The following is a 25,531-nucleotide window of genomic DNA, read 5'->3' on the forward strand; positions in this document are numbered from 1 at the left end:
AATTGTATCACGCCCTATCTAGCAACACCATCTGGACCACGTAAAAAGGATGTGACTAGCATGGAGTAGGAGTATCTCCAAACAGTTGTGATGCAGTTTTCCAGGGGATAATGGAAATCCCACAGCATTTTAGTCTGAGTGAGTTGTATGCTATCTCACACTGGGTGCAGCAGCAAATGCAATTAATGTGAAGTAATAAACTCCAGAACTTATTGCTATTCAGATGTATGCCCAGGACTGCAGCACGCTGGGCTGGGCCAGAGCAGTCCCAGCTGGCAGAGGGGCCCTGGGGGTCAGCTTGCCAGTCTGAGGTTGCTCCCCCTGGCTCAACGGGCTGCAGAGGGGCTGGCTGGGGTACAAGGGTACTTCAGTGCAGGGCTAGCCAGCTGGCATCTGGGGTAGTGTCTACACATGTGCTGCTAGCTTTTTACTCTACAGCAGAATAGTACTTGTATTTACCAGTAATATCCTACTGTGGACTAAATTAGTTTACTCCAGCCTAATAGAGGCACATGTGTAGATACTGAGACATTTACTTTGCAGCTAACTAGTCTACTCCACGGTAAACATCTTGTATAGATGTGGCTATTGGGTAGTTTGGGCACAAAGCCCTCTCTGTGCTGTTCTTGTGTACATATCTTTTGTAGTGCTGTCAGACTACTTTTGTATTCACATGTGGCAAGGATGGAGTCAAATAGATATTGCACATCATGTGGCTTTGTTCCACAATACATCCTTGTTGAGCTTGTTGCCAGTAGCATGTGTAATTGGAGCACTCCTCCTTGGCCATGGGCTGTGGCAGAGTTTGGATCCCTCTATTCCTTGCATTTGCTTATGGAGCAAGTCACTTGAGGTGAAACAGCCACAGAAGTGCTTCCCTGCAGAAAACAGGGTCATTCACACTCCTCTGATTTTTGTTTGCACATCAGTATTAAGTCATCATTATGAGGAATTCTTAGTTAATGAGGAAAGGAAAGCCTCTGGAAAAGTGTGTGAAAGTGCAGAAAAAACCACTGATCATCTAGTCTGACTAGCAAACAAAATCTTACCTAGGCATACAGGCTTGGGGCTAATCATATATTTTTAACTAAAGCCTGTCTTCAAGAAAGGCAGATGGTCTTGAGCTGAAGACATCAAATGATGCAGAATCCACGTCTTCACTGGAAGGTTTGTGCCAGGGGTTAATCACCTCCCTGTTAAAAATCTCTGCCATGTGTGTAACATGAATTTGTCAGGCTTTATTTGTTAGGGTGCAGTTACACATTACAGTTAGTAGGTGTTCACTCTAAGAAATGCTAGTTTGTACTAAATTTAGCACATGTTAAAGTTAACAGTTGCATAGTAATGGTTAATACCCCCTCTAACATGCGCAGCTCTGACCTGCTGCTGGAGGGCTGCTGAGCAGGGGTGTGGCTAGTAGCTTTCAAGTCTGCTCTGCCCCTGCACAGCTTGCCAACTCTGGCTACAGTAAAGGCAAGGTGGAAAGGTAGGAAGTGGGTGAGGGAAGAAAGGGGGTAGGGCTGAATTGTCCCCCAATCACCCTCCTGCAGCTTGGATCACCCCTCCGCTCCCTAATGTCCCACCCCCACCCCTTGGATCCCTGCTTCTGATCACCCCCCTACCACTCCCTTGCTGCTTGGATCACCCACCCCCTGCTCAGATTACTCCCCCCACCATTCAGATTGCCCCTTGCCAACTGGTCCCCCCTCCATGCCTGCTCCCAGGCTCCTTGTAGCTCATACCACCCCTATGTGCCCAGTGAGCCAGCTCCCTGCCCCTGTCAAGCCCTGGAGCCTCCTGCTCCCCCCCCCCCCCCCCCCAGCAACTACCTAGCAGCTCCCTACAAGGCAGAAAAGATAGTTCATGCTGGGAGCAGTGCCTCCTGGGATGCTGGAGAACTGCAAATTGGTCATTTTATTTCAGTGAAGCAGCCAGAAGTTAAGGTAACTTTAGTTAGATAGCAGGGTTCAAAAATAATCTTTGCCCAATGTGTCATAACTTTAAGATGCCTAGAGGGACTTAGCATTTGTTAATGAGCCTTAATGTGCAGACATAGGGTTGTAAATGCCTTTAACATGGTCTAATTGTAATGTGTAACCTCCCCATTAGATTGGATAGTGCTTGATACCGCACATGAAAGTTCTTATATGCTATGACAGAGTCCACAGGAGAGCCACGTGTATGATTAGAGGTCAAGAGAGCAGGCCTTATGAGGAGAGGCTGGGAGGCATGGGACTCTTCAGCCTATAGAAGTGAAGACTCATGGGGGACTTAGTGGCAGCCTATTATCAGGAGTGTGCAGCAGGATCTGGGAGAATGTTTGTTCACCAGGGAACCCAAAGGGAAGGCAAGGTCCAACGGTTACCAACTGCTAGAAAACCATTTTAGACTGGACATAAGGAAAAACTTCTTTAGTGTCCGAGTCTCCAGAGTCTGGAATAGACTCCCCACAGAAGTGGTGCAAGCACCTACTCTGGACACGTTCAAGAAGCATTTGGATGTGTATCTTGTTGGGGTCATCTGACCCCAGCTGACTTCCTACCCTTTGGGCAGGGGACTGGACCCGATGATCTCACGAGGTCCCTTCCAGCCCTAATGTCTATGAAATCTATGATTAAGTCACCTCTCAATCTTCTTCGTAACAAGCTAAACAAACGGAGCTTGTCTCTCATTCTGAGGCATTTCCTTCAGGCATCAGGTCATTTTTGTGGATATTTTATATTTTCAATTTTTAAACATTCCTTTTAAAATGGGAATACCAGAACTGTACCTAGTGTTCCAAAATTAATCTTACCAGTGCCATATATGGAGATAAAATCGCCTCTTTATTTAACTCATTACCTGCCCACCCCTCATTTATACATTGAAGGATTGTATTGGGCCGTTTGCCACACTGACCTCACATTGAGAGCTTGTGTTGAAATACTTTTCAGTTCTGAGTCCTATATGTTTTTTTAGAATCTCTGCTTTTGAGGAAATAGGCCTCCATGCTGAAGAATGCCAGGCCTGCATTCTTCCTTCCTAGATATACATCTTTGCCCTGTTCTGTATAAAAATCTGTTTTGATCTATGTGATCAATTTACAAAGGGATATTAATATCAACTTGACACACATGATCTGAACTCAAAGCTCTCCAAAAGTTAACAGATGCAAGTGATTCCCAACCCAAGCAACCAACCAAATGTCAGCCACTCTGCTGATCTCTTCCGTCATATGAAGAACCCTGCTGGTCCCAAATAGTATGGCTCCATTTTGGAAGTAGCTGAAGAAAAGAAACCAGGAGTCTGCATTCTCTTTAAGTCTTCTCTGGAGTGAGAAAAAGTCGGTGTTGTGCTGAACTTGTCTTCAGAACTGCAGGGTACATAGAGCTTGACTTACACCTTTGCTTGCTGTAGCCTCTTTCTTTTCACTCAAGCTGTTTCCTGTAGCCAGGACACAAAGCCTGATTTATGCTCAGGGCTTCTCTGGCAATGGTACAAAGCCAGGGGAGGGGTGTGAGGGGAAAGATAGAATGGGGGGCCTTCTCTTTTCTTTCTGGTAGAAGAGCCTGTCCAGTCCCAAGACCCATTCACCCTTGGCAGCGTCATGCAATCGGACTCAGAGTAACTCTTGGAACACAGACTGTTACATTTCTTTCATTGCCAGCCAACAGCACCCTGGGTTAGCATGAGGGATCAGGGCAGGGTCTCTTCCCACATTCTTAAACATAATGGAGTAGTCAGACTGAAGTATTGTCTCTAGAAAGAAGTGCCAGTTGTAAATCATGGGTAATAGGGGACTAAGCAGAGTGTTTGCAGAAGGATGGGAGGATGGCAGGATTGTCTGGATGCTGCTCTCACATGGAAGGATCATCATGCTGAACTGATGCTCTCCACAGCCAAGTCTGGCTGGAAGACAAGTGAGATGAGACTTTGTATATTTTGAGAAATTATGGCATTGAGCCAGGCTCTTGGGGGCAGATAAAGTCTCAAGAGAACAGTGGTTTGGGTCTGTCCCCCTGGAGCCTAGCACTTCTGCCATGTCTTTTCTTTCAGTAAAGAAAATGAGGGCAGGAACACCACCCTTATCTCTGGAGTGAACTGAACGGTGCCTGCAGGAGGGGGAAGAGTAATCACAAGTTAAACAGTCTACAGCAAGGGTCAGCGACTTCTTGGTTCCAGCCCAATGACATGGGGCTTTGGCAGCATTCAGCAGGCAAGGGTGGGGGGGTCTTCATTTGTGGGCAGTTTCCCTGTGCCACCATTGGGAGAAACAGTAGCTGCAAACAGGTCCTAGTGCCTGCTTGTCCACCTCTGAACCAAGGTGGGTCATTCCAACCTGCAGCCACAAAAAGGCCACCTATCACTGGTATTCAGGCTTTTTAACGAGTTATGTTAATGGTATTATCTATGTCATTTATGACAATCTAATAGAAGAACACATGCACACACACAGAGAGATATATATATATGATGCCTGGCTAGAAATTGTCCCATCTTTAACCCCCTCTAAATATATTTGCAATTATTTATTGACTAACTTATGGGATTGTAACTGTGGATTATAACTGTGGAAGATGCCTACTGTTGTTTAAATGATTAATTATTTGTATTCCGCTAGTGTCTAGAGGCTTGAAGCAATATCAGCCTGCTTTGTGCAGGATACAGTACAGAAACAGAGTGAGCTCCTGCTCCAAGGAGTTTTGAATTGGACAGAGGGTCGCTTACCCAGTTTTGGCAAGCTGTCAAGGGCCGCATGGGTAGCCCCGCCCCTTGACAGGTGCCCCGCCTCCTGGTCACCAGCTTGAGACCAATGTCCCAGGGTCAGCGCTGACGGGGCTCAGAGTGGGGCACAGGCTGGCAGGGGCCTGTGGAGCCAGGCTGGGCTGCACCAGCAGGGAGAAGGGGGAGCTGGTTTGGCTCCATAGAGCCCCTTCTGGCTGGGACCCTGTACTCCTGCTGCCCTGCTCTGGGCCCTGCCAGTGCTTGCCCTGGGACACCAATGTGGACCCTGTGCTCCCGCTGGCTCCTGTGCCCGCTCACTCCCAGTGCCCCCCTCATCCCTGGGGGGTGCAGTGTGCAGCCCTGACCCCATGCTCGCTGGCAGGGAACAAGCTGGTGCTGAGTGCGGGGGGGGGAAAGCAGCACCTCCCCTGCCCAGTGGCCAGCGCTCCCTGCTGCAGCAGCACAAGGGCTGTCCTGAGCAGGCACAGGCAGTTCCACATGGGCTGTGAGTGGCTGCAGTGCAGGGCACTGGCCACAGGGTGGGGCGGGGCTGTTTTTCCCCCCCCCGCACTCAGCACCAGCTTCTAACCTGCCCCCGCTGCCAGCCTGGGCCCTACGCGGGCTCTGGGCTCAACCATCGGGGTTGTGCCATGGTGGCAGCAGCTGCTCAGTGCAGAGGAAAGCAGCCCCCGCACTTGCTCTGCTGGGCAGTGTTTGCTGCTGCTGCCTGTCCGGAGCTCACACACTGGGCAGCACAGAAGCAGCGGTGGCAGCCACACTGCAGCCTACTGCGGCGCGAGCTGTGGCCAGGCAGAAGCAAACACTGCCCAGTGCAGCAAGCGGTTGGGGGGGGGGGGCACAGCTGCTGCCACTGCGGCACAACCCTGGTAAGCCCAGCGCTGGCGTGGGGCCCACCCAGGCTGGCAGCAGGGGTGCGTTACAAGCTGGTGCTGAGCGTGGGGAAAAGGGTCCCCTCCCCCGCCCTGTGGCTGGCACTCTGTGCTGCAGCCACTCAGAGCCCATGTGGGGCTGCCTGTGCAGGGAGTGTGGGCCACGGGGTGGGGGAAGTGCCACTTTTCCCCACGCTCAGCATCAGCTGTTCCCTGCCCTTCCCCCCACTTACCTGAGTTTCCTGTGCTGGTGCAGCTGAGCAGCCACATAGTCCCAGGCCAGAAGCCCCTGCTGGGGCTTCCAGCTGGTGAGGCAGGGCCAGGTGGGCCCTGCTGTTACAGGCGCTTTCCGGGGCTTCCCCTGGGTCCTACTGCCCCTGGTTCCTGTCATCTTTGACAGGAACCAAAGACAGATCAATATTAATTTTCTGAATTTTTTTAGGGGCCCCGCGGACTGGATAGAATGGCCTAGTGGGCCAGATATGGCCTGCAGGCTGTATTTTGCCCACCCCTGGTCTACTTCATAGACTTCATATGAGCCAACAATATGCCCTTGCACCACCTCTGGGAGAATTCTGTTCTAGACCCTGGACACTTGGATTGTAAAGAAGTTTTTCCTTATATCTAGTTTAGTTTGTGGCCGTTACACCTTGTTATCCTTTGGGGGGCCCTGGTGAACAACTATTCTCCCAGGTCCTGATGTACTCCCCCTATATACTTGTAGGCTGCTACCAACTCACAGGAGGAGGAGTGGATATCGTATGCTTAGACTTCAGGAAGTCCTTTGATACGGTATCCCACCCCATACTGGTGAACAAGTTAAGAGGCTGTGACTTGGATGACTACACAGTCTGGTGGGTGGCTAATTGGCTGGAGGGTCGCACCCAGAGAGTCATGGTGGATGGCTCGGCTTCGACCTGGAACGGTGTGGGCAGTGGGGTCCCATAGGGCTCGGTCCTTGGACCAATACTCTTTAATGTTGTCCCAGGGGAGCGGGGGCACCGGGAGACCCCCGCGGCGGCCAAGGGGTCTGCTTACCTCCCGCAGGGCCGGAAGACCCGAAGAAACTCCACGCGCCGGCGCTGCCGGCACGGGCCATCAGCCGGGCGTTTATCCGGCTGCGGCTGAGCGGCGGGGGCGGGGCACGCCAGTCGGGAGGAACAAAAGGCAGCCCCACCGAAGCAGCGGGGCGGCTGGAGGGAGAGAGCAGGAGCACGGAGCTCCAGCGAGCAGGGGATCAGCCGCCACCCGCGGAGTGCGGGACGCCGCCGGATAGAGGCGGAGTAGGCTGCGAGCAGCGCAGCGGAGAGCCCAGAGGGGCAGAGACAGGGGGAGAAGTCAGCCCCAGAGGTGGGACAGCAGCCGGCGGGGAACTCGCCACCCGAGGCAGTGGGAGGCGTAGCAGCTACCCCGAGAGCAGGGCCAGCTGTAGCCGGTGTTGCGGAGCAGGCTGCGAGCAGCGCAGCGGAGAACCCAGAAGGGAAGAGACAGAGGGAGAAGTCACCCCCAGAGGCGGGGCAGCTGCCAGCGGGGAACCCAACACCCGAGGCAGCGTGAGGCATAGCAGCTACCCTGAGAGCGGGGCCAGCTGTAGCTGGTATTGCGGAGCCGCCGAAGTGGGTAACGGCAGCTGAGACTATTGGGGGAGGCAGAGAGGACGGCTGCCTCCCAAGGAAGGAGGGATCAGGGCAGCACCCTCCAACTGGGTGAGGCATACCTGGCCCGAAGACAGCCTGTAGGGGCTAGGGTGCCCGAGCCGAGAGAGAGGACGAGACGAGGACGGGTGAGAGGCCAGGACAGGAAGACCTGAGGTGGCGTATGGCCGGGGTGTAGGGGAGGACGGAGCCCCGAGAGTACCTGCGAAGAGGCGTGCCGGCACCAGGGGATACCCCAAGGGAAGACCCCCCACTGAGAGAGTCATCAAAGTCGTGGCAGGTGAGTTCTGGGGTCCCCCTTAATACCAGCCGGGGTAAACCCTGGGGCGTACCAACGAAGCTCAGGGGCACAAGATCCCGAGCCCGGGCTAAGGCGGCGCGCGAGCTCCTAATCGAACGGAGGCGGGTACAAATGTCTTCATCAGTGGCTTGGACGAGGGAATGAAATGTACTCTGTCCAAGTTTGCAGATGACACAAAGCTACGGGGAGAAGTGGACACGCCGGAGGGCAGGGAACAGCTGCAGGCAGACCTGGACAGGTTGGACAAGTGGGCAGAAAACAACAGAATGCAATTCAACAAGGAGAAATGCAAAGTGCTGCACCTAGGGAGGAAAAATGTCCAGCACACCTACAGCCTAGGGAATGACCTGCTGGGTGGCACGGAAGGGGAAAGGGATCTTGGAGTCCTAGTGGACTCCAAGATGAACATGAGTCGCCAGTGTGACGAAGCCATCAGAAAAGCCAATGGCACTTTATCGTGCATCAGCAGATGCATGACGAATAGGTCCAAAGAGGTGATACTTCCCCTCTATCGGGCGCTGGTCAGACTGCAGTTGGAGTACTGCGTGCAATTCTGGGCACCACAATTCAAGAGGGATGTGGATAACCTGGAGAGGGTCCAGAGAAGTGCCACTCATATGGTTAAGGGCCTGCAGACCAAGCCCTACGAGGAGAGACTAGAGAAACTGGACCTTTTCAGCCTCCGCAAGAGAAGGTTGAGAGGCGACCTTGTGGCTGCCTATAAGTTCATCACAGGGGCACAGAAGGGAATTGGTGAGTATTTATTCACCAAGGCGCCCCCGGGGGTTACAAGAAACAATGGCCACAAGCTAGCAGAGAGCAGATTTAGATTGGACATTAGGAAGAACTTCTTCACAGTTCGAGTGGCCAAGGTCTGGAACTGGCTCCCAAGGGAGCCCCCCTACCCTCGGGGTCTTCAAGAGGAGGTTAGATAACCATCTATCTGGGGTCATCTAGACCCAGCACTCTTTCCTTCCTATGCAGGGGGTCGGACTCGATGATCTATTGAGGTCCCTTCCGACCCTAACATCTATGAATCTATGAAAGTCCCCCCAAGCCTTCTCTTCTCCAGGCTAAAGAGTCCCATGTCCCTCAGCCTCTCCTCATAAGGCTTGTTCTCTTGGCCTTTGATCATATGGACGGCTCTCCTTTGGACTCTCTCAAGCTTATCCACATCCCTTTTGAAGTGGAGGGCCCAAAACTGGACACAGTATTCCAGCTGCAGTCTTACTAAGGCCAAGTAGAGTGGGAGGATGACGTCCCTAGTTTTCCTTGAGATGCATTGGCGGATGCATGCCAGTGTTTGGTTTGCTTTGGCAGCCACAGTATCGCATTGGTGGCTCACGTTCATCTTGTGATCAATCAAGACCCACAAGTCTCTTTTGGTTGAGGTGCTAGCAAATATAGCACTGCTGAGCCTATAAGTATGCTGCCGGTTCTTCCTCCCAAGGTGGAGCACCCTTCACTTGTCTACGTTGAAGGCCATCAGATTTTGCTTCACCCACTTTGCAAGTATGTCCAGGTCAGCCTGTATCCCCAGCCTGTTTTCCAGTGTGACTACCTTCCCCCACAGCTTAGTGTTCTCTGCAAACTTTGCTGGTCCACATCTGATGCCCGAATCCAGATCATTAATGAAGATGTTGAAGAGTACTGGCTCAAGTACTAATCCCTGAGAGTCACCACTGGTCACCTCATGCCATGTTGATTCGCTCCCATCAACTAGTACTCTTTGGGTCCGACCCCGGAACCAGTTCCCCAGCCATCGGACCATGATATGGTTGAGGCCGCAGCTCCCCAGTTTAATCATGAGGACATTATGGGAGACGAAGCTAAAGGCTTTCTTGAAATCCAGATATCAATCTCATCTCCTTTGTCCAGGCAATGTATCACCTGGTCATAGAAGGAAACACAGTTGGTCAAGGAAGACCCACCAGTAACAAAGCCATGTTGGGCTGGCATTCAGAAGGTTGTCTTCTGTAAGCCTGTTGCTGATGAATCCCTTGATGATTTTCTCCAAAATCTTTCCAAGAATGGACATCAGACTGATTGGCCTGTAATTCCCTGGCTCTGCCTTCTTTCCTTTCTTGAAGATTGGGACCATGTTGGCTCTTTTCCAGTCTTCCAGAACCTCACTGGAGCGCCATGAATTTTCAAATATCTTCGCCATAAGGCATGCTATAATGTCCTCCAGCTCCTTCAAGGCTCTCAGGTGCATTCCGTCAGGGCCCACAGACTTATAGATGTCTAACCTCTATAAGTGTTCCCTCACCAGATCTATGTCAATTGTGGGCCCATCTCCCACTCCCTGGGTATTTTGCGTCCTGTCTGATAGTGTGACCCCCTTGGGCAGGTGGAAAACTGACACAAAGTAATCATTTAGGAGATTGGCTTTTCCTTGGGCATCAGACATCAGGTTTCTGAGGGGCCATCATCTCTTAATGCTTGACTAACCAGTCTCCTGAGTTTTTGAAAGTCAGCCTTCCCAAAGTTGAGTATTTCTGTTTTGCTGAGGGATTTGCCAACCCTGCGTTGGACAGAGAAAGTGATCAGTTCATGGTCGGAGTCACCTAGCTTCCCCTCAATCCTCAGATTGCTCACCAGATCATCCCCTTTGGCCAGAACCAGTAGGGCTGTGCGAGGCTTCAGACCACGCTTCAGATCCAGGACTGCTTTGGCCACTTTAGCATCCAAAGCAGCATGCCTGGATCAAAGCACGGGCTCAGTTAAGCTGTCCAAAGCGGTTCGGAGTGTCCAAAGCACTTCAGAAATGCTTTGGATGCTTCAGACAGCTTAATTAAAAGTTAGAAGAGGTGGGGGGGGGGAGCAGGGGAGGGAGGGAGGGAGAGTGCGGGGGGGGGGGGGGAGGAAGACTGACGTGTAGTTGGCCAGTGAGAAGGATTAATCTCTGGCTGCCTTCCCAATTACAGCATCTGTGGGGTGGGACTAGAAACAGCATAAAAGCCTCTGTTTGGAGACATGCTGTGCCTTTTCCCAGCTTGTTCCCTCTCTGGAACTGTGTGAGAAAGGAACCCTCAGACTGAGGCACTGCAGCTTGCTTGCTGTACTCAGTAGTTGAACTTGCCTGCTCCTTGTTCTTGTTAGAAAAGATTGGGTAAGATTTAGCTTATCTTATCTTAGCTATTCTATTCAATTACTATTACTATTACTATTACTATTCAATTCATTTCTTTGAATTTATATTTCCTCTTTTTTTTTGGAAACTTTGAAAAAAAAAAGCTGTGTTTTCCCTGCCAGTGTGATCCATCACTGTGCAGGGAGGCACACAGATTGCATGCACGCACGCATACACACAGACACAGACACACAATATAAAGAAAAATCAGATATTCATAGGAGAAGACGACAGACAGAGAGCACACAATGTTTACATAACTCTTAACACTGAAGCAAATAATCAAATAAGAGGCCAGTGCAAGCACGCAACAGAGGGAATAAAACACACAATACAAAAGGATTGACACACACACAGAGACCTTTTGCACCACAGCAAAGATCAATATGAAGCATACTGAAAAGGCAGGTGCCAGGTCTTCTGGCAGGGGAGGGAGAGGGAGTAGGGGGAGAGCTAGAGCTGCAAGCCACCCCCCCCCCCCAAACACAGATGCATTTTCTTCCCAAGCAACCATGACATCAGTGCTGCCAGTGGAAGCCAGGAGGCAGGAGCAGTGTCTGCACCTGATGTCCCTGTACTTGCACCACCTCCATTCAGTCCAGAAGTGGGCACCAGCAGTGGAATCATTGTCTCCTCCACCCCAATTTCATCTCTCAGCATGAGCCTCCCACTGCCAGAGGAGCAGCTGGAGCTGGAACCAGGGATGCTGAGTGCACTGGCTCAAGCAATTCTGGGGGCTGAGGGGGAATCAGAGTTTGTGCGCCACACATCTCAACTTTCCCCTAGACCCAGGTCTCCTCCGGAAAGCAGCACCTTCGAGGAGGCTGAGGTTGTGGAGGCAAGTGGCTCAGCTGAGGCAGCTCCTCCTACTGTTGAGCCTCAACCTGCTGAGGAGTGGGATAAGGCAGGATCCTCACCCTCAACCCAGAAGCAGGGGAATAGTGTAGTGTGGGAGCATTTTGAGCTGGCAGATGATCCCAGGTTTGCCATCTGCCAGCACTGCCAAAGGCACTTGAGCCATAGCAAGGATGTGAGACACTTTTCCACCATGGCAATGCTGCCGCATCTGAGGAGGCAGCACCCCCTTGCCCTTCTTCCTTCTCAGCCTGGTACCAGTGCGAGTGTGCCAAAAGGGAAGTCCCTCACTCGCTCCAAAGCCCCCTTCCCCCCAAAGCAGAGGCAGGCCACCCTGGACCAGTGAGGGAAAGGGGGGTGCGTTCCCAAGGCGAGCAAGATCACCCAGAGCACTGGGGAGATGCTTGCTCTGGATAGCCAGCCCTTCTCCCTAGTTGAGCAGCCAGGGTTCAGGCGGTTCACAGCACTTCTGGCCCCATTTTACAAAGTGCCCTCATGCACCACCCTTAGCAGGATGGTGGTGCCCTCCCTGTGTGAGGCATGCAGGGAGTACTTGAGAGAGGAGCTGCACAAGGCAGGGCTGCAGGTAGCCTTGCACTTCACCATCTGGAGCATCTGGGGTGGCAATCATGCCTACCTCTCCCCCACAGGGCACTGGTGCGATCAGTCAGACCGTCGGTGGGCTCTTCTGCAAGCCAAGGTGCTGGATGAGTCTGACACGGCAAGGGAGATCATGGGGGCCATGAACCGCATGGCACAGGAGTGGCTCATTGGGCAGACTGAGCTCACCTGCAGGTTCATGATCACCGACAACAGGACAAATATGGTGAAGGCTGTCCATGATGCCAACTTTGTTGGCATCCGCTGTGTGGCACATAGGCTGCACCTAATAGTGAGGGATGCCTTGGAGGGGGACAGGGCTGCCGTTGACAGCACCGCCACCACTGCTGCTACAAGCCAGCTGATTTTGAAATGCAGGAGGGTTGCAGGCTACTTCCACCACAGCATCAAGGGGCAAGATGCTGTGGGAGAAACAGGCAGAGCTGAGCATCCCGCAGCACAGAATCATGCAGGATGTGGAGACTCGGTGGAACTCCTCATTCTTGATGCTCAAAAGGTTGGTGGAGCACCAGAAGGCCATCCATGAGATGGCATTGCTTGGGGAGTTTGGGATCAGCAGCCCCTGAACAGAGCTGAGTGGGGTACCATCTCCCAGATCTTGGTGGTCCTCAAGCCCTTCCTTGAGGCCACCGAAACCCTTAGCACTGGCGAGGCCCTCCTCAGCCAGGTGATCCCCCTAGTGAGGGAACTGGAGAACCAAATGGAAAAGTTCCAGGGGATCAGTGTTCCTGGCTGGGGCAGGCTGCTATCACCAGATGTGCAGGCACTGGTGAGGTGGCTGAAGGAGGGCAGCAGGAGACGGCTGGATCCCTTGTGGTCCAGTTTGGTCCACATGATGGCGGGCACGTGTGACCTGAGGGTGAAGGGGAGCATGTGCACTGGCAGCCCCAAAACCCTTGATCACTGGACACAGGTGCTGATGAATGAAGTCAGGGAGGCCAAAGTGCAGAGGTGAGGGGATGTGGAAGAGGGGTATCCACTTTCCCATGCCAGCACTCCCAGCGCCGGCACTGGCACCGGTACCGGCACCAGCCAGTCTTCTCCACGCCAGCCACTGCCAATGTGAGCCATGGGCATGGTTTCAATGCTAGGGTCCAAATGCACCAGACCCCAGCCTTAGGCAGGTAGTGCCAAGGCTTCGGTGGCTACATATCTTGCTGAGGATGTGGAGCCACTGGACTGCGACCCCTTGGCCTACTGGGCAAACCGCAGGCAGATGTGGCAGGATCTGGCCACGGTTGTCCAGCAAAACCTGTCCTGCCCACTGACCAGTGTTCCAAGCGAGAGTATGTTCAGCATTGCTGGGGATGTTGTGACACTGCACCGTACCTGCTTGGATCCTACATTGGTGGAGCAGCTGGTGTTCCTAAAGGTGAACCTCCTGCTGCTGGGGTTCCCCAGGATGGACTGAGTGCCACCCTCCTCACTCTGTCTACACCAATTTCCTTTTTTGAGTTTTTTAAAAGCCGAGTAATGCCCCGCTCTCAGCTGAAGGGAGCACCAACTGCATCACCAGCCAGCAGGGGAAGAACATGTCCCTGCTGAGCTCATTCCCCTGCTGTGACGAACTTGGAGGTATGGGATTGGGGCTAGGAGGCCCCAGGGACTGGGCATGACCACTAAAACTGCACCCTGCCAGGGTAGGGAGGTCTGGTGTGGCTGCTGGCAGTGTGGCAGCCCCATAAATGCCAGGAACAATGATCCCCTGGTGAAAGGCAGGTAGGAGGCGCCATAACCTCCAGTTAATGCACGCGCACACAAAGTCCTGGCTGGGGAATGCCCAGACCTGTCATGTCTTTGACAGGCCTAACGCTTGCTGGTTGCAGTGCAGTTGTGAGGCTCCCAGTGAGCTCAGCTTAGCTGCCTGGGATGCCAGGCAAACCCCTTGGTCCTGGATGGAAGGAATAGTAAAGAAGCCAGAGGCTGGTCTGGCCCGCAATGCAGGCAAGGAAGCCAGTCAGTGAAAATGGAAATGGAAGCATCAGGGGGTGAGGGACAGGCTGGAGTGGGGAATAAGGGGAAAAGGGGGATGTAGCAGCACAAGTAAAAGTGTAGAGGTGCCTGGGGTGTCAGATGTCTGGCGGGTCGCAGTGTGCCAGAACTCCACTGTGTATATTGAGTCCATGAGTTTCTGTATCCAGCTCTGAAAAGTGGTTTGCATTGTAATTTGTTCCCTCTCAGGATCAGGCCTGAGAGACTGGAGGCAGATTGCGTTTTTGTTTTGAGCTGTAGGAAGTTGGCTTCAGTTCTGGTGATGAGGTTAGGTGCTTGTTTGAATGTACAAACCACTTTTCAGAGCTGGGCCTATGAACTGCACTTCATCAGCCTCCTAGGTAGTAGGTACAGAAACTCATGGACTCAATCTACACAGTGGAGTTCTGGCACACTGTGACCTGCCGGACATCTGACACCCCAGGCACCTTTGCACTTTTACCTGAGCTGCTACATCCCCCTTTCCCCCCTACCCCCCACCCAGCCTGTCCCTCACCCCCTGATGCCTCCATTTCCATTTTCACTGACTGCCTTTCTTGCCCGCATTGTGGGCCAGGCCAGCCTCTGGCTTCTTTACTATTCCTTCCATCCAGGACCAACCGCAGGTACTTCCTCAGCCTGACAAAGGGGTTTTCAACCCTAAAGCTTCCAAAGATACATTTTTTTAAGTACTCCTTTTTTTTCTTCATAATGCACATAAAAACACAAGATAAGCCATCACACACCATGAGTAACATCATATGTCCAACACAACACAACACAACACAACACAACATCTTTACTTCTTGCTGTCGATTGCTTTATAAAAAGACAGGCTCTGTGACACTTCCATTTGGGTACCTTTGATGCTGCTGCTGATGCTACTGGTCTTGAGCCAGCTAAGTTATTTTACCTTTTGTCATGTAAAGTGGAGGACCAGGCATGAGGCTGTAGGGGAGGAGGAGGCCTCACTGGGGTACACTGCCATGTTGTGCAGAGGCCCCAACGCCAGGAAGGGCACACCTTAATACATACACAATGTCACCCACCCACATCATGAGTTTTGCCTGTCAGCAGCTTGAGCTGCAGGGCCCCAGAAGACAGACTCCCCCAGTGAGACACACACACAGCTGGCAGGCTTCATGTCCTGGCAGGGCCCAGCACCCAGACCTGCACTAGGTTTCACCCCCCTGTGCCCCAAGAGAGATGCAGTCGCCCAAGCACCTACCTACATCACGAGTTTTGCCTGTCAGCAGCTTGAGGTGCAGTTCCCCCCAAACCCTTGCACTGATCTTCTTGAAACTTGGCAGCCTTTGTGGCCTGAGCAGGGGCTATCATCCCTGCAGTTTTCAGCCTGCTGTGCCTTAACACACACAGGGTCATCTGTCACGAGTTTTGCCTATCAGCAGCTTGAGGTGCAGTTCCCTCCAAACCCCTGCACCTATCATCTTGAAACTTGGCATGCTTTGTGGCCTCACGAGGGGCCACCACCCCTGTAGTTTTCACCCTGTGGTGTAACACATAGATGTGATGGGATTTTTGCTTTCAAGAATTTGGGGTGCAGTTCCCCCAAAACCCTTGCATCTATCTTCTTGAAACTTGGCAGGCTTCATGCTCTCAGAAGAGGCTACCATCCCTGCAAGTTTCACCCTAATCAGAGATAAAACAGCAAAGGTATAGCTATTTCATTGATCCCCCATTATAGCCTATGGCCAGATCTCCGAGGCGGGATTGAAGCGGCAAACCAATCCAGAGCTCCAGATCGGATTGCTGACATCCGAAGCAGCCGGATCTGAAGCCAGATCGAATACCTGTCTACTCGCACAGGCCTAAGAACCAGATCCAACAGTGCATCTCCTCTAGTCGGCCCGTAGACCTCTTGCATTAGGTAGAGGTCATCAGTGCAAGCAAGAAAGTTACACAGCTGGTCAGATTTGGCCATGTGCTCTTCCCTAAAATGGTGGAGAGGTTGAAGTCCCCCATGATGACCATGCATCAGAAGCATGAGGCCTCAGCCAGTTCCCTATTGAATTCATAATCCAGTTCTTCTTGGCTGGGGAGTCTATAATAGACTCCTACCATTATATCCTCTTCCCCATGCTCTCCCTGTATATTAACCCAGAGGGTCTCAAGATGTCCTTCCTTGGTTAGTGGACTCAATTGGAAGGGAAGTAAAGAGCTATACCTCAACCCTTCTTCCCAATGCAGTCTTTCCTGTAAAAGGTATAGCCTTCTATACCTACAGAACAGTCATAGATGGAGTCCCACCACGTCTCTCTTATGTGCAAGATCATATTTTTTATAGCACAAGAGAAGGGACAATTCCTCTTGCTTGTTTCCTAAGCTCCTGGTATTTGTGTACAGGCAGTTGAGTCTGCCATGGGAAGCCTTAGGCTTCCTTGTGTGATGGGATGTGACCTTTCCTTGGGCTGTCGTTGGAGTGGATTCTCTTGGGACTTCTCTTGGGCTACCTAAACTGTTACTACTGTGGTTGACATGACCTGGGCTAGAACTGTTAATTGACCGCCCATCCCCCAGTGATCTTAGTTTAAAGCCCTGCTGATTAGGTCAGACACAGAATCAGAACTCACGGTAGAGTGATACTTTTATTAGACCAACTAGATTTTTGCCAAAAAAATTCTTTAATTGCAAGCTTTCACACACAACCACCCTTTTTCAGGCATAGGAAAAAAAGATTGTAAAAGAATCTTTTGCAACCCGGATACCTGACATCATCTACACATGCACCTGTATTATTAGGTTGCAGTAAATTAATTAACTGCTGTAGGATAGTAGCACCTTTGCACCCCAGCCAGCCCCTCCACAACATGTTGAGCAAGGGTGACCCCAGGCTGGCAGGCTGACCCCCTGGGCCTCCTGTCAGCTGGGGCAATAAACTCCAGTGAGAACTGCAGGCAGGGATTATTGCTACATGCTAATTGCACATGTGGATGTGCCCAGTGATCCCTTTCAATCTGTCTCCACTTCATAGGTGTTAACCACCCTCTATCCTTTTTAATGATCTTGATGTTTCACTATTCAAGCTATCCTTTCTTCTTCAATTTAGCTCTCTGTTAGCCAGTCCTAGTAATGCCCTCTGTTAGCCAGCCCTGCAGACTGGAGCTCTAGCTAAAAAGCTTAACTTAGGTATGGTAATATTAAGTCAGGTGTAGAAATAATTGACAGTGAAGAATTGAAACACTCTCAAGACATTCCAGAGTACTTGATTTTGTTTTATGAAACTGAATAAGAGATGTACATTTACCTTATTATGACTACAGGAGTCATGATACAATATACAGTGACTATTTTTAACCTAGTTGTTTAAAAAAAAAAACTTTATATATACGGTAGCAAATTTGTGCACATTTCAATAGTCATTTGTTTTTTGCTTTGTTCTTAAACTGAATAATATAGCACTAGCCCAGCGGTTGGTCATATTTTTGGGCAGAGTGTCAAAAACACCCCAGCCTCTACTTGGAAGTTGTTGGCATGCCAGGGGCAGATAGTGAGGGAACTGCGAGGGGCCTGATTCTTGTTGTGGCAGTGCAACCTGGGCCCCTTCCCCGCCATCTGCCTGGAGGTATGAGTGCACCTGCTGCCAACAACGAGCCAAGCTGGGGCTCCACAGACTTCGGTGCAGCATCTTGCAGCCTCCCTGCTGTCTGCTGCAAGTAGCCCAGGCTTCTTGGTGGGCAGCAAGGGCATTCCCAGAGCCCAGGCAGACTGTGGCAGGCAGCTGGGAAGCTGCAAGCTGCTGCACCAGAGTCTGCAGAGCGCCAGCTTAGCCCGTTTGCTGGTGGTGGGTGCACGCATGCCTCCAAGCAGATGTAATACCATGGAAGGGAAGCCTCTGTCAGATGGGGCTGTTCCTTTTGCTGGATTGGTGAGCAAGCATCACAATGGTTTCTGGGATGAAGACAAGTTTCCAGTTTCAGATTTTGCTTTCATAAATGTTCTCCAACATGCCCATGTGCTGACTTGGCTCTACCTGGGCACAAGAGTTACATGCAAAAGAAATGAAGTGTTTTCCTGGTTGAGGTGGGAGGGGTGGGCTGTGGCTCAGATCTTGCATTGTTAATCCTTGCATCATTTGGATTAACTGGGTGTAACCCCCAGTTGGTCAGGGTACCCTCAGAGTCATCTGGGCCTCCAGGACCCCAAACAACCCCACTGTCCAGCCACTAGGGCTGCTCACTGTCAGCCACTCACTGACCTTTGTAAACCAAGCTACAGTCCTCTATGTGGGGGTGTGGACCATAATCCTGCTCTCATGTTTTCTCTCCTAGGAAGGAGCTCTCTCTACATAATCCTCTCCACTGGGGGCATTTTCCTCCTCGTCACCTTGGTGACTGTTTGTGCCTGTTGGAAACCCTCAAAAAAGTAGGAATTTTGAATAGCTTGAATAAAATGGTTGTGACTTGCTCCCCATTCCAGGCTGTCAGCTCTCTGCCTTGCCTTGGGATTGCACTGGAGCCTAGCTCTTCCTATGCTTCTCCCTACTGCTATGCTGCACTCAAGGCAGGAGGAGTTTCCCACAAAGGCATGGGATTCATCTCTACAAGTTATATACCTGCTAGTGCCTCCCCAAGCCACCAAGTCAAAAATACCTTCAGCAGTGTGTTAATGGCCCACCCCTACTCCCTGGGTTGTCTTCTTCTGCGCACCCCTCCCCAGTCAGACAGGATTTGACCTACTAGGATCCCCTCCACACTTTCTCTGATAAATAAGAGCCTGTGAACATGAGCCTGCTGACTACTTCCTTCTCCAATATTATGTGGGAAGAGAACAGAACACTATTGGGACCTGAGGCTCAGAGCAGTTAGGTCCCTAGAAAGAGGGAGTTGTTTGGAACCAGAGAGGTAAAAGTAGAAGCATAACAATGGAGCCAGATGCTTGGGGCAGCAGGCCACATGGGGCAGCCATGACTTGCAGATGCTGCCATACCCTCGAAAGCTGGGTCATATGACCAGAAGGGGTCTGGGCTTGGGGGTATATAAGCTCAGCCTCTGGATCTGGGAGGTGACCTGATCCTGGCTGTCATAGAGCAAGGAGCTCTGTGTGGAACTTGCTTCAGTTTGGAGTGTGGCTAGCCCAGGTGAGGTACCTGGTGGGCTGTGGGGAAACAAGCCTGCCTAGGTAGGAGGGCTGGAGAAACCAGAGACCCAAGGAGAGATTTATATTTGAGTTAGAACTGTCTGGGTTGGTGTTGTGTGTTCAGATTTTACTGGAGGTTTGGATAGTGGCTGACAGGGTGTTAGGGGTGCTCTGCAGGAAGAGACCTGCTCTTGGCAGGGACATGAATGGCTGAGACTGGGGAACCAAGGTCCGAGACAGTGGACTGGGGCTGAGTGCTCAGCTAAAGAAAAGGGGTCTAAGACTGGGACAGCTGAAGCACCAGCAAATACTCTGAGGCCTGAGTGGAGTTGCCTTAAAGAGGAAACACTCCTGGCAGAAGAATAGAAACCCCTAGCCCTATTTGTGACCTTTTTTGTGTGGGCAAGCCCACTAATTTACACTTAGGGGTGGTGAGAGAAAAAAAGGATCGCAATTGATTATGGGGGACAAAAAATGACAAAAAGGAACATGCAGGTGGGTCAGAAGTTCAAAACAAGTGCACCCTCAGGGGACACTGAGCTGAGCACCCCAGACAGTGTTCACCAACTCTCAAAGGCAGCCAGAGAGCCAGTGGCGCTCTGATCAGAGACAGGAATGTAGGAGGCCCAGGAAAAAGGCCCCACAGTTCCTGGAGACCCTCCTAGCCAGAGTGTCCTTCCTGGTAAGATTCATAGATTCATAGACATTAAGGCTGGAAGGGACCTCGGAAGATCATTGAGTCCAGCCCCCTGCCCAAGGGGCAGAAAGTGAGCAGGGATCATAGGATCCCAGCAAGAAAAATAGGTGGCCAGCTTGGCCAGGTCCAGGAGGAGGTTGACCAGGAGGTCCCAGGGCTTGGTAGGGCCACAAATAGGGTATGAAAAAATTCACACACATGGATAGGGTGTGAAAAAGCGTGGGGAAAAGTGCAGCCAGAACCTCAACAAGAAGTTCTGGGGGAGGAGGTGCAGCGGTTATAACCTGGTGCACTCAAGGAACATGTGTGCCAGGGTCTCCCTCTGCTCATAGAATGGGCATGTGTTGGGGGTTGTCATGAGCCATGCCAGACACACGCCCATGGCGATAGCTCTGTGAAGGAGCAGCCAGCCTAGTTCCCCGGCTAGAGAACCCTAGGACTGAATGTGAGGGAGAGAAGCTCAAGGACAAAGCCAGGAAGGAGTAGCACCACATAAGCTATTCCTGGCTTCCAGGGACTGCCTCCTCAGTATAACAACAATAACATCAAAGACCAGGAAAGAGAGAGACCGGGGGCGGGGGGGGAGGGGGTGGCTGGGGAATGTAGCAGGTGAGTCAGACCCCAGAGAGCTCCATGGCTAGGGACAGACATTCAAAATGTGGAGCCTGAATTAATTCAATCTTTGCAGGTTAGTCTAACCTGCCTAGGTTGAACTGATTTATAACTATACAGACATTCCCTTTGGACTGAAGAAATGCAGGCACATGCCTGCAGTTGCTCAGACCAGGTGCCAGGCAGCGGTAGAGTGCACCCTTGGCTGCAGGGAAGCTGTGCTGGGGCAGGGGAGGGGAGAGAGATTGTGGCCAGCCCAGGCAGTAGCCTTGGCTGAACTGGCCAGAGAGGGATTTATTTCCCCTGTCCCACTGGCAGGGACCCAAGCCAGGTCTGCCGGACATTCCCCCACGCTGCGGCCAGATGCTGCAGGGATGGGAGAGCTGCAGCAGACTGCGTGGCAGCACTGGGGTTTGGAGGAGGCCACAGCCCCCCACCTCCCAGTGCCGCCACCACAATCTGCAGCAGCCTTCCCTTCTCCACAGCTGCGGGAAACCATGGCAGACTGCTGGGAGTGGAGTGCCATGACAGGGACAGGGAGTGCCTGGAAGACCCAGCTTGGGTCCCTGCTGGTGGAACAGGGAGGGGGGAATTAAACTACTCTGTGGCCAGTTCAGCCAAACCTACTGCTGGAACTGGCCATGCCCCCACTGCTGGAGCAGCCAGCATGGAGAAGTGGAGGTCCATGCTGGTGGGACAGGAGAGGGAGGGGAAGAATAAACTTCTTCTCTGCTCCCTTCCAAGGCCAGTGTTTGACCAGCGTGCGCACCCCCCCGCCCTGCCCCATCCCTGCTCCAGCTGGGGAGCAGAGGGGCGGGGCCAGCCCTGCTGGGTTGGAGCAGAGAGCCCAGCCCAGAGAGCATGCCAGGATGCTGGGGGCCTCTGATTTAACTTAAACCAGCAAGGGATCTGGGGCAGACATTGCATAAACTGGTTTGATCTCAATTGGTTACGTCTGATACTACATTCAACCCATTTTTTCACAAACTGGTTTTAGCCATTTTGAAACTGGTTTATGTGCACTGAACATCTGTTCTGTTACAGATTTAAAGCAGTTTCTGATCACTTAAACCAGTTTATGTGTAATTTTTGTCCCTAGCCCAACCCACGCCAGCACCTGGGGTGGATCCATAAGCATGCTACAGGATCATCCTTATGAAACAGCCCAACTCTGAGCCTGTTTTGTTCCCTAGTGGGACTGGCCCACTAGGGAACCCAAGCTCCAAAACAGGATCTTGGCAGCCCAGCCAGTGTACCCTCAGATGGACCTAGCCTAGCTCATTTCTAGTACATACTCTGTAACAACCATTCTCCAATCTTTCCAGCGTTCCTTTCTCCCAATATGGAGCTAGGAGCTCTCTTTGATCCCAAACAAATATTGTGCCATTGGTACAGTAATCTAATACTTAAGCCCATTAGTTTCTCCCTGCTCCCTTGCTGTCTAACCTTGAGGAGTTTAAAACCATTGCTTTGTTTTAGGAATTTGCTGAATGTTACTGCAGCAGAGGAGATAGGCCCAGAGCACCAAGTACACTAACTTTAGGCTGCAATCACCCTCCTTCCATTTTGCAGGTCTCTGACTTCTGTTCCACTCATCCAGTGAATTCACTCCCCAGCAGAGGCTTTTGCTTTGTGTACAGCTGGGGCAGTCTTCCAGACAGCAGCATCTCAGTGCTCATTGCTTCCTCAGAACAGATGTGCTACAGGCCTGGCACAAACAGCTGGCACACTGAGCAGAACTTCTCCCAGAGATGCTGGGGCCCAATGAGGAGAATGTGAAAAAAGCTGTTCTGAAAAAAACTTTTCCACACAAGCCTCCTGCTTTGTTCTTCACCAGGCACCTTCTACATTTTACAGGGACAAACGGAAACTGGATCAGCAGAGCTCTTCTGAACATGTGGATCAGAATGAAGAGCACTTAAAGCATGAAGGTAAATAATTGCTCCATGAATCAAGTATCTGTGGAGCAGGGCTGGGGCCTATGTAGTCTTTGTTGCTAATTGCAGCCATTAAGTACTGCTCCTATATGAGGGGTGGGTGATTATTTTAAAGACTCCTTAAGGAGTACTTAAAGAGCTTTGGTGAGTTGTTGAGGGGCAGGGGAGGGGAGTGGGGGGAGCAGGTGCTGATTTAGCCTGGGTCCCCCCATCATCGGTGTTTATACCACCCAGTGCGGAGAGTGGAGAAGGAGGAAGATGGAGAGATGTCGGTTGATCCTATACTACCCTGGGCCCATCTGCCCTGCACCCACTGCTGGGTATGCTGGACAGAGTGGGCAGGTGGGCAAGGTCTTCATGGAGGCCAGCCTGGGACCACTGCGGACAGGATGTGCTCAGCTAGATAGATGGGATGGAGCCATGGGCAGGCAGGGAGCAGCATCCAGGAGCGGGACGGACTTGCAAGGCCAGGCCTGGGATCACGGGGTGCTGACAACACAGGGCTGGGGCCTGGGGCCTGGGGCCCTGGTATTAGGGCAGAGCTGCATTCCCCGCGATGAGTGCCAGTTCCATGGTTAGTGGCTGGCACACATTGCAGGGATGTGCAGGGAGCAGACTGCAGCTCTGCCCCAGGCCCCAGCCCTGTGCTGTCACTGCCTAGCTCCTGGAGGCTGCACCCCACCTGCCTATGACCCCATCCCACATGCCCAACCAAGTGCAGTATGTCAGGGGTCCTGAGCCACACCATGGAGACCCCACCTGCCCACCCACCCACCCACCCACTCCATCTGGCACCCCCAGCAGTGAATGCAGGACAGATGTGCCAGGGTGCCTGAGCAGCGGGGCTGGGTTCAGTGGCAGTGGCAAAGACATTGACAATGGCAGCCAGAAGGAGCCACCACCATGGGGGCTGCCAGGAAGCTGAATCTGGCTGCTGTGCCACCTCTGCCCCACTGCAGTGCCACTCGCCCAGCAAAATACATGTCCTGGCATGCCCAAGAAACATACGTGAGACCAGGGCAGACTGTGCTTCATGCCAGGTAGCACCCTCTGCACTTGGCAGCTGAAGGACCTGCCGCAGACTGGATAGAATCACATGGTGGGCTATATCCAGCCTGCGGAATGTATTTTGCCCACCCCTCCCCTATACAAATGAGGGACATACATAGTACCCACCACCTAGTGTCAGCAAGATCAGGTTCTGGGGTAGTAAAATTAGAGATTTTGCCCCTGAATGTCTAAGGGGGACTCAAACACACCCTGAACACTAGTTGACATTCAAGGTTTGTATGAAAAAGAAAATTAATTTAAGAATAATAATAAAATAAAATCACAATCCAGAATCATCAATGTGTTTGTAAAGCCTCCCTGCCAGGAGGCCCTGGATGCAGTTCAAAGTAACAGAAACAGGTCAGTGGGCAACAGATTTAATCAATATCTTTTTTCAGGAAGTCAACCCAAACCAATCAAATAAAATGGACAGGTGGGGAGAACAAGGCCAGGGTTTCCTGCCACATTTGAATACTCAGTGTACTTTGTGTTTTCCATGCACATTCTTTTAGTTGTGCTTTCTTTCTGCCGCTAATTGTAAGCTCCTGGTCTGGAGCTGTCATGCAACATAGCACTGCTCTACATTTTGGGCACAGTGGGGATATTTGATAGCTGAAGCTATGGATGAATCACTGTGGCACCGAGTTCTTGCAAAAACTCTTCTCAAACTTTCCTGGCAGCTAGCTCATATGTCCTATGCATTATTCTAGGTGAGCAATTCCAGGCTTCTCGTTGTGTGCACAAAGCAAGAACCGTCGTCCTTCCAGTCTCTTCTGTGAGACCCTGTTCTGTTAGAGGTGACTCCAAAAACCTGTATGAGGAATAGAATCATAGAAAAGCTGGGCTCGACTGGTCTGGTCATCTAGTCCTGTGGGGGCAAGCTTTTTGACAAGCATGTCACAAATTTGCTCTTACCCTACCTTCTTTGAGTGCCACTCTGAACTTTCTCCCATACCTGATCTGCTGCTCTGCTTTCTGCTTCCTGCCCTGTTGCTTTTATGCTGCCTGCTCCCTCTGATTTGTGCCACATGGAAAGGCTGCCCATGCTACTTGTGGGACTTGAACTGCATTTAGGCCACCCCAATCTAGCCTTCCCACCCGCTCAAGACAGAGTCATCCCTAGCCAAGCTATTCTAGACAATATTTGTCTAATCTAGTCTTAAACCTGCACAAACAACTCTCTTGTACAACTACCAAAAACATCAAAACATCCTAAGGTAAGGCAGGAGAATGAGAGCACCAGTATTTCAAGGAAAAATAGGAGTTTTATAAAATACACTTCAGAGATCCAAAGAAGAGGACCATGCCCCTCATTATGGAGGAAGACAATCCCCCACCCTGCCAGCCCCCCAACCCCACTCCCATCCATGCTGATCTGACTGCAGGGTACAATTCCTCCCTGATCCCAAACAGCAGTCTGACCCTGAACAGAGGAGTAAGGCCCTCTAGCCAGGAACCTCTGGGTTTTTTAAGTCCCAGAAGTACCACTGGCACATCCCAGTCAAAATCTTCTGCCTTGGCTACAGCCAACAGACAGTGCTTCTGATAAAAGCAAAAAACCTTGACACCTATAGCATAGGAGGGGAAAACAATCTTCCCATCCCCATAAGGTGACCAACAAAGGCTGGAATCATGGGATCACCAAACATCCTCTACTCTGCACTGGAACCTGGGGACCAGATACACAACCCCATGCATCAAACACTTTAACTGGAGAGCCAGAACTCTCCTTTTTTCATCCTATTGCCCCCATAAACTTGTCCTTGTTCTTTAATCTTTTTTCATAACCAAGTCAGTTGTGGAGCTCTGCTTCATTCTTCTGTGGCTGAACATACTCCTCCAATTTCTGTTCAGGGCTGCAGAGCTCTTCTCATAATCTCTGAGCAATGCGTGTGTGGGGGTGTCCTAATCTTCCAGTGGTTCCTCTCCATAGCCCCATTCCAGGCATCTCTATTCCTAAATCGTGTCTGACCAATGCTTATCCAACCTCTTCTTGAATACCTCCAAT

At 51.6% G+C, this 25,531-nt stretch overlaps 1 protein-coding gene across 1 annotated transcript in view; it reads left to right on the forward strand.

Moving 5' to 3' along the window:
* The window catches only part of HEPACAM (hepatic and glial cell adhesion molecule), a 109,676-nt gene that overhangs the window by 73,768 nt on the left and 10,377 nt on the right, over positions 1–25,531 (forward strand). The window contains exons 4-5 of the mRNA XM_019490201.2: positions 18,420–18,513; positions 22,394–22,467. Of these exons, the coding sequence (XP_019345746.1) occupies positions 18,420–18,513; positions 22,394–22,467 (168 nt within the window). The remainder of the gene's footprint in view (positions 1–18,419; positions 18,514–22,393; positions 22,468–25,531) is intronic.

Source organism: Alligator mississippiensis, chromosome 16 (assembly GCF_030867095.1).
Source record: "Alligator mississippiensis isolate rAllMis1 chromosome 16, rAllMis1, whole genome shotgun sequence".
Taxonomy (NCBI): domain Eukaryota; kingdom Metazoa; phylum Chordata; order Crocodylia; family Alligatoridae; genus Alligator; species Alligator mississippiensis.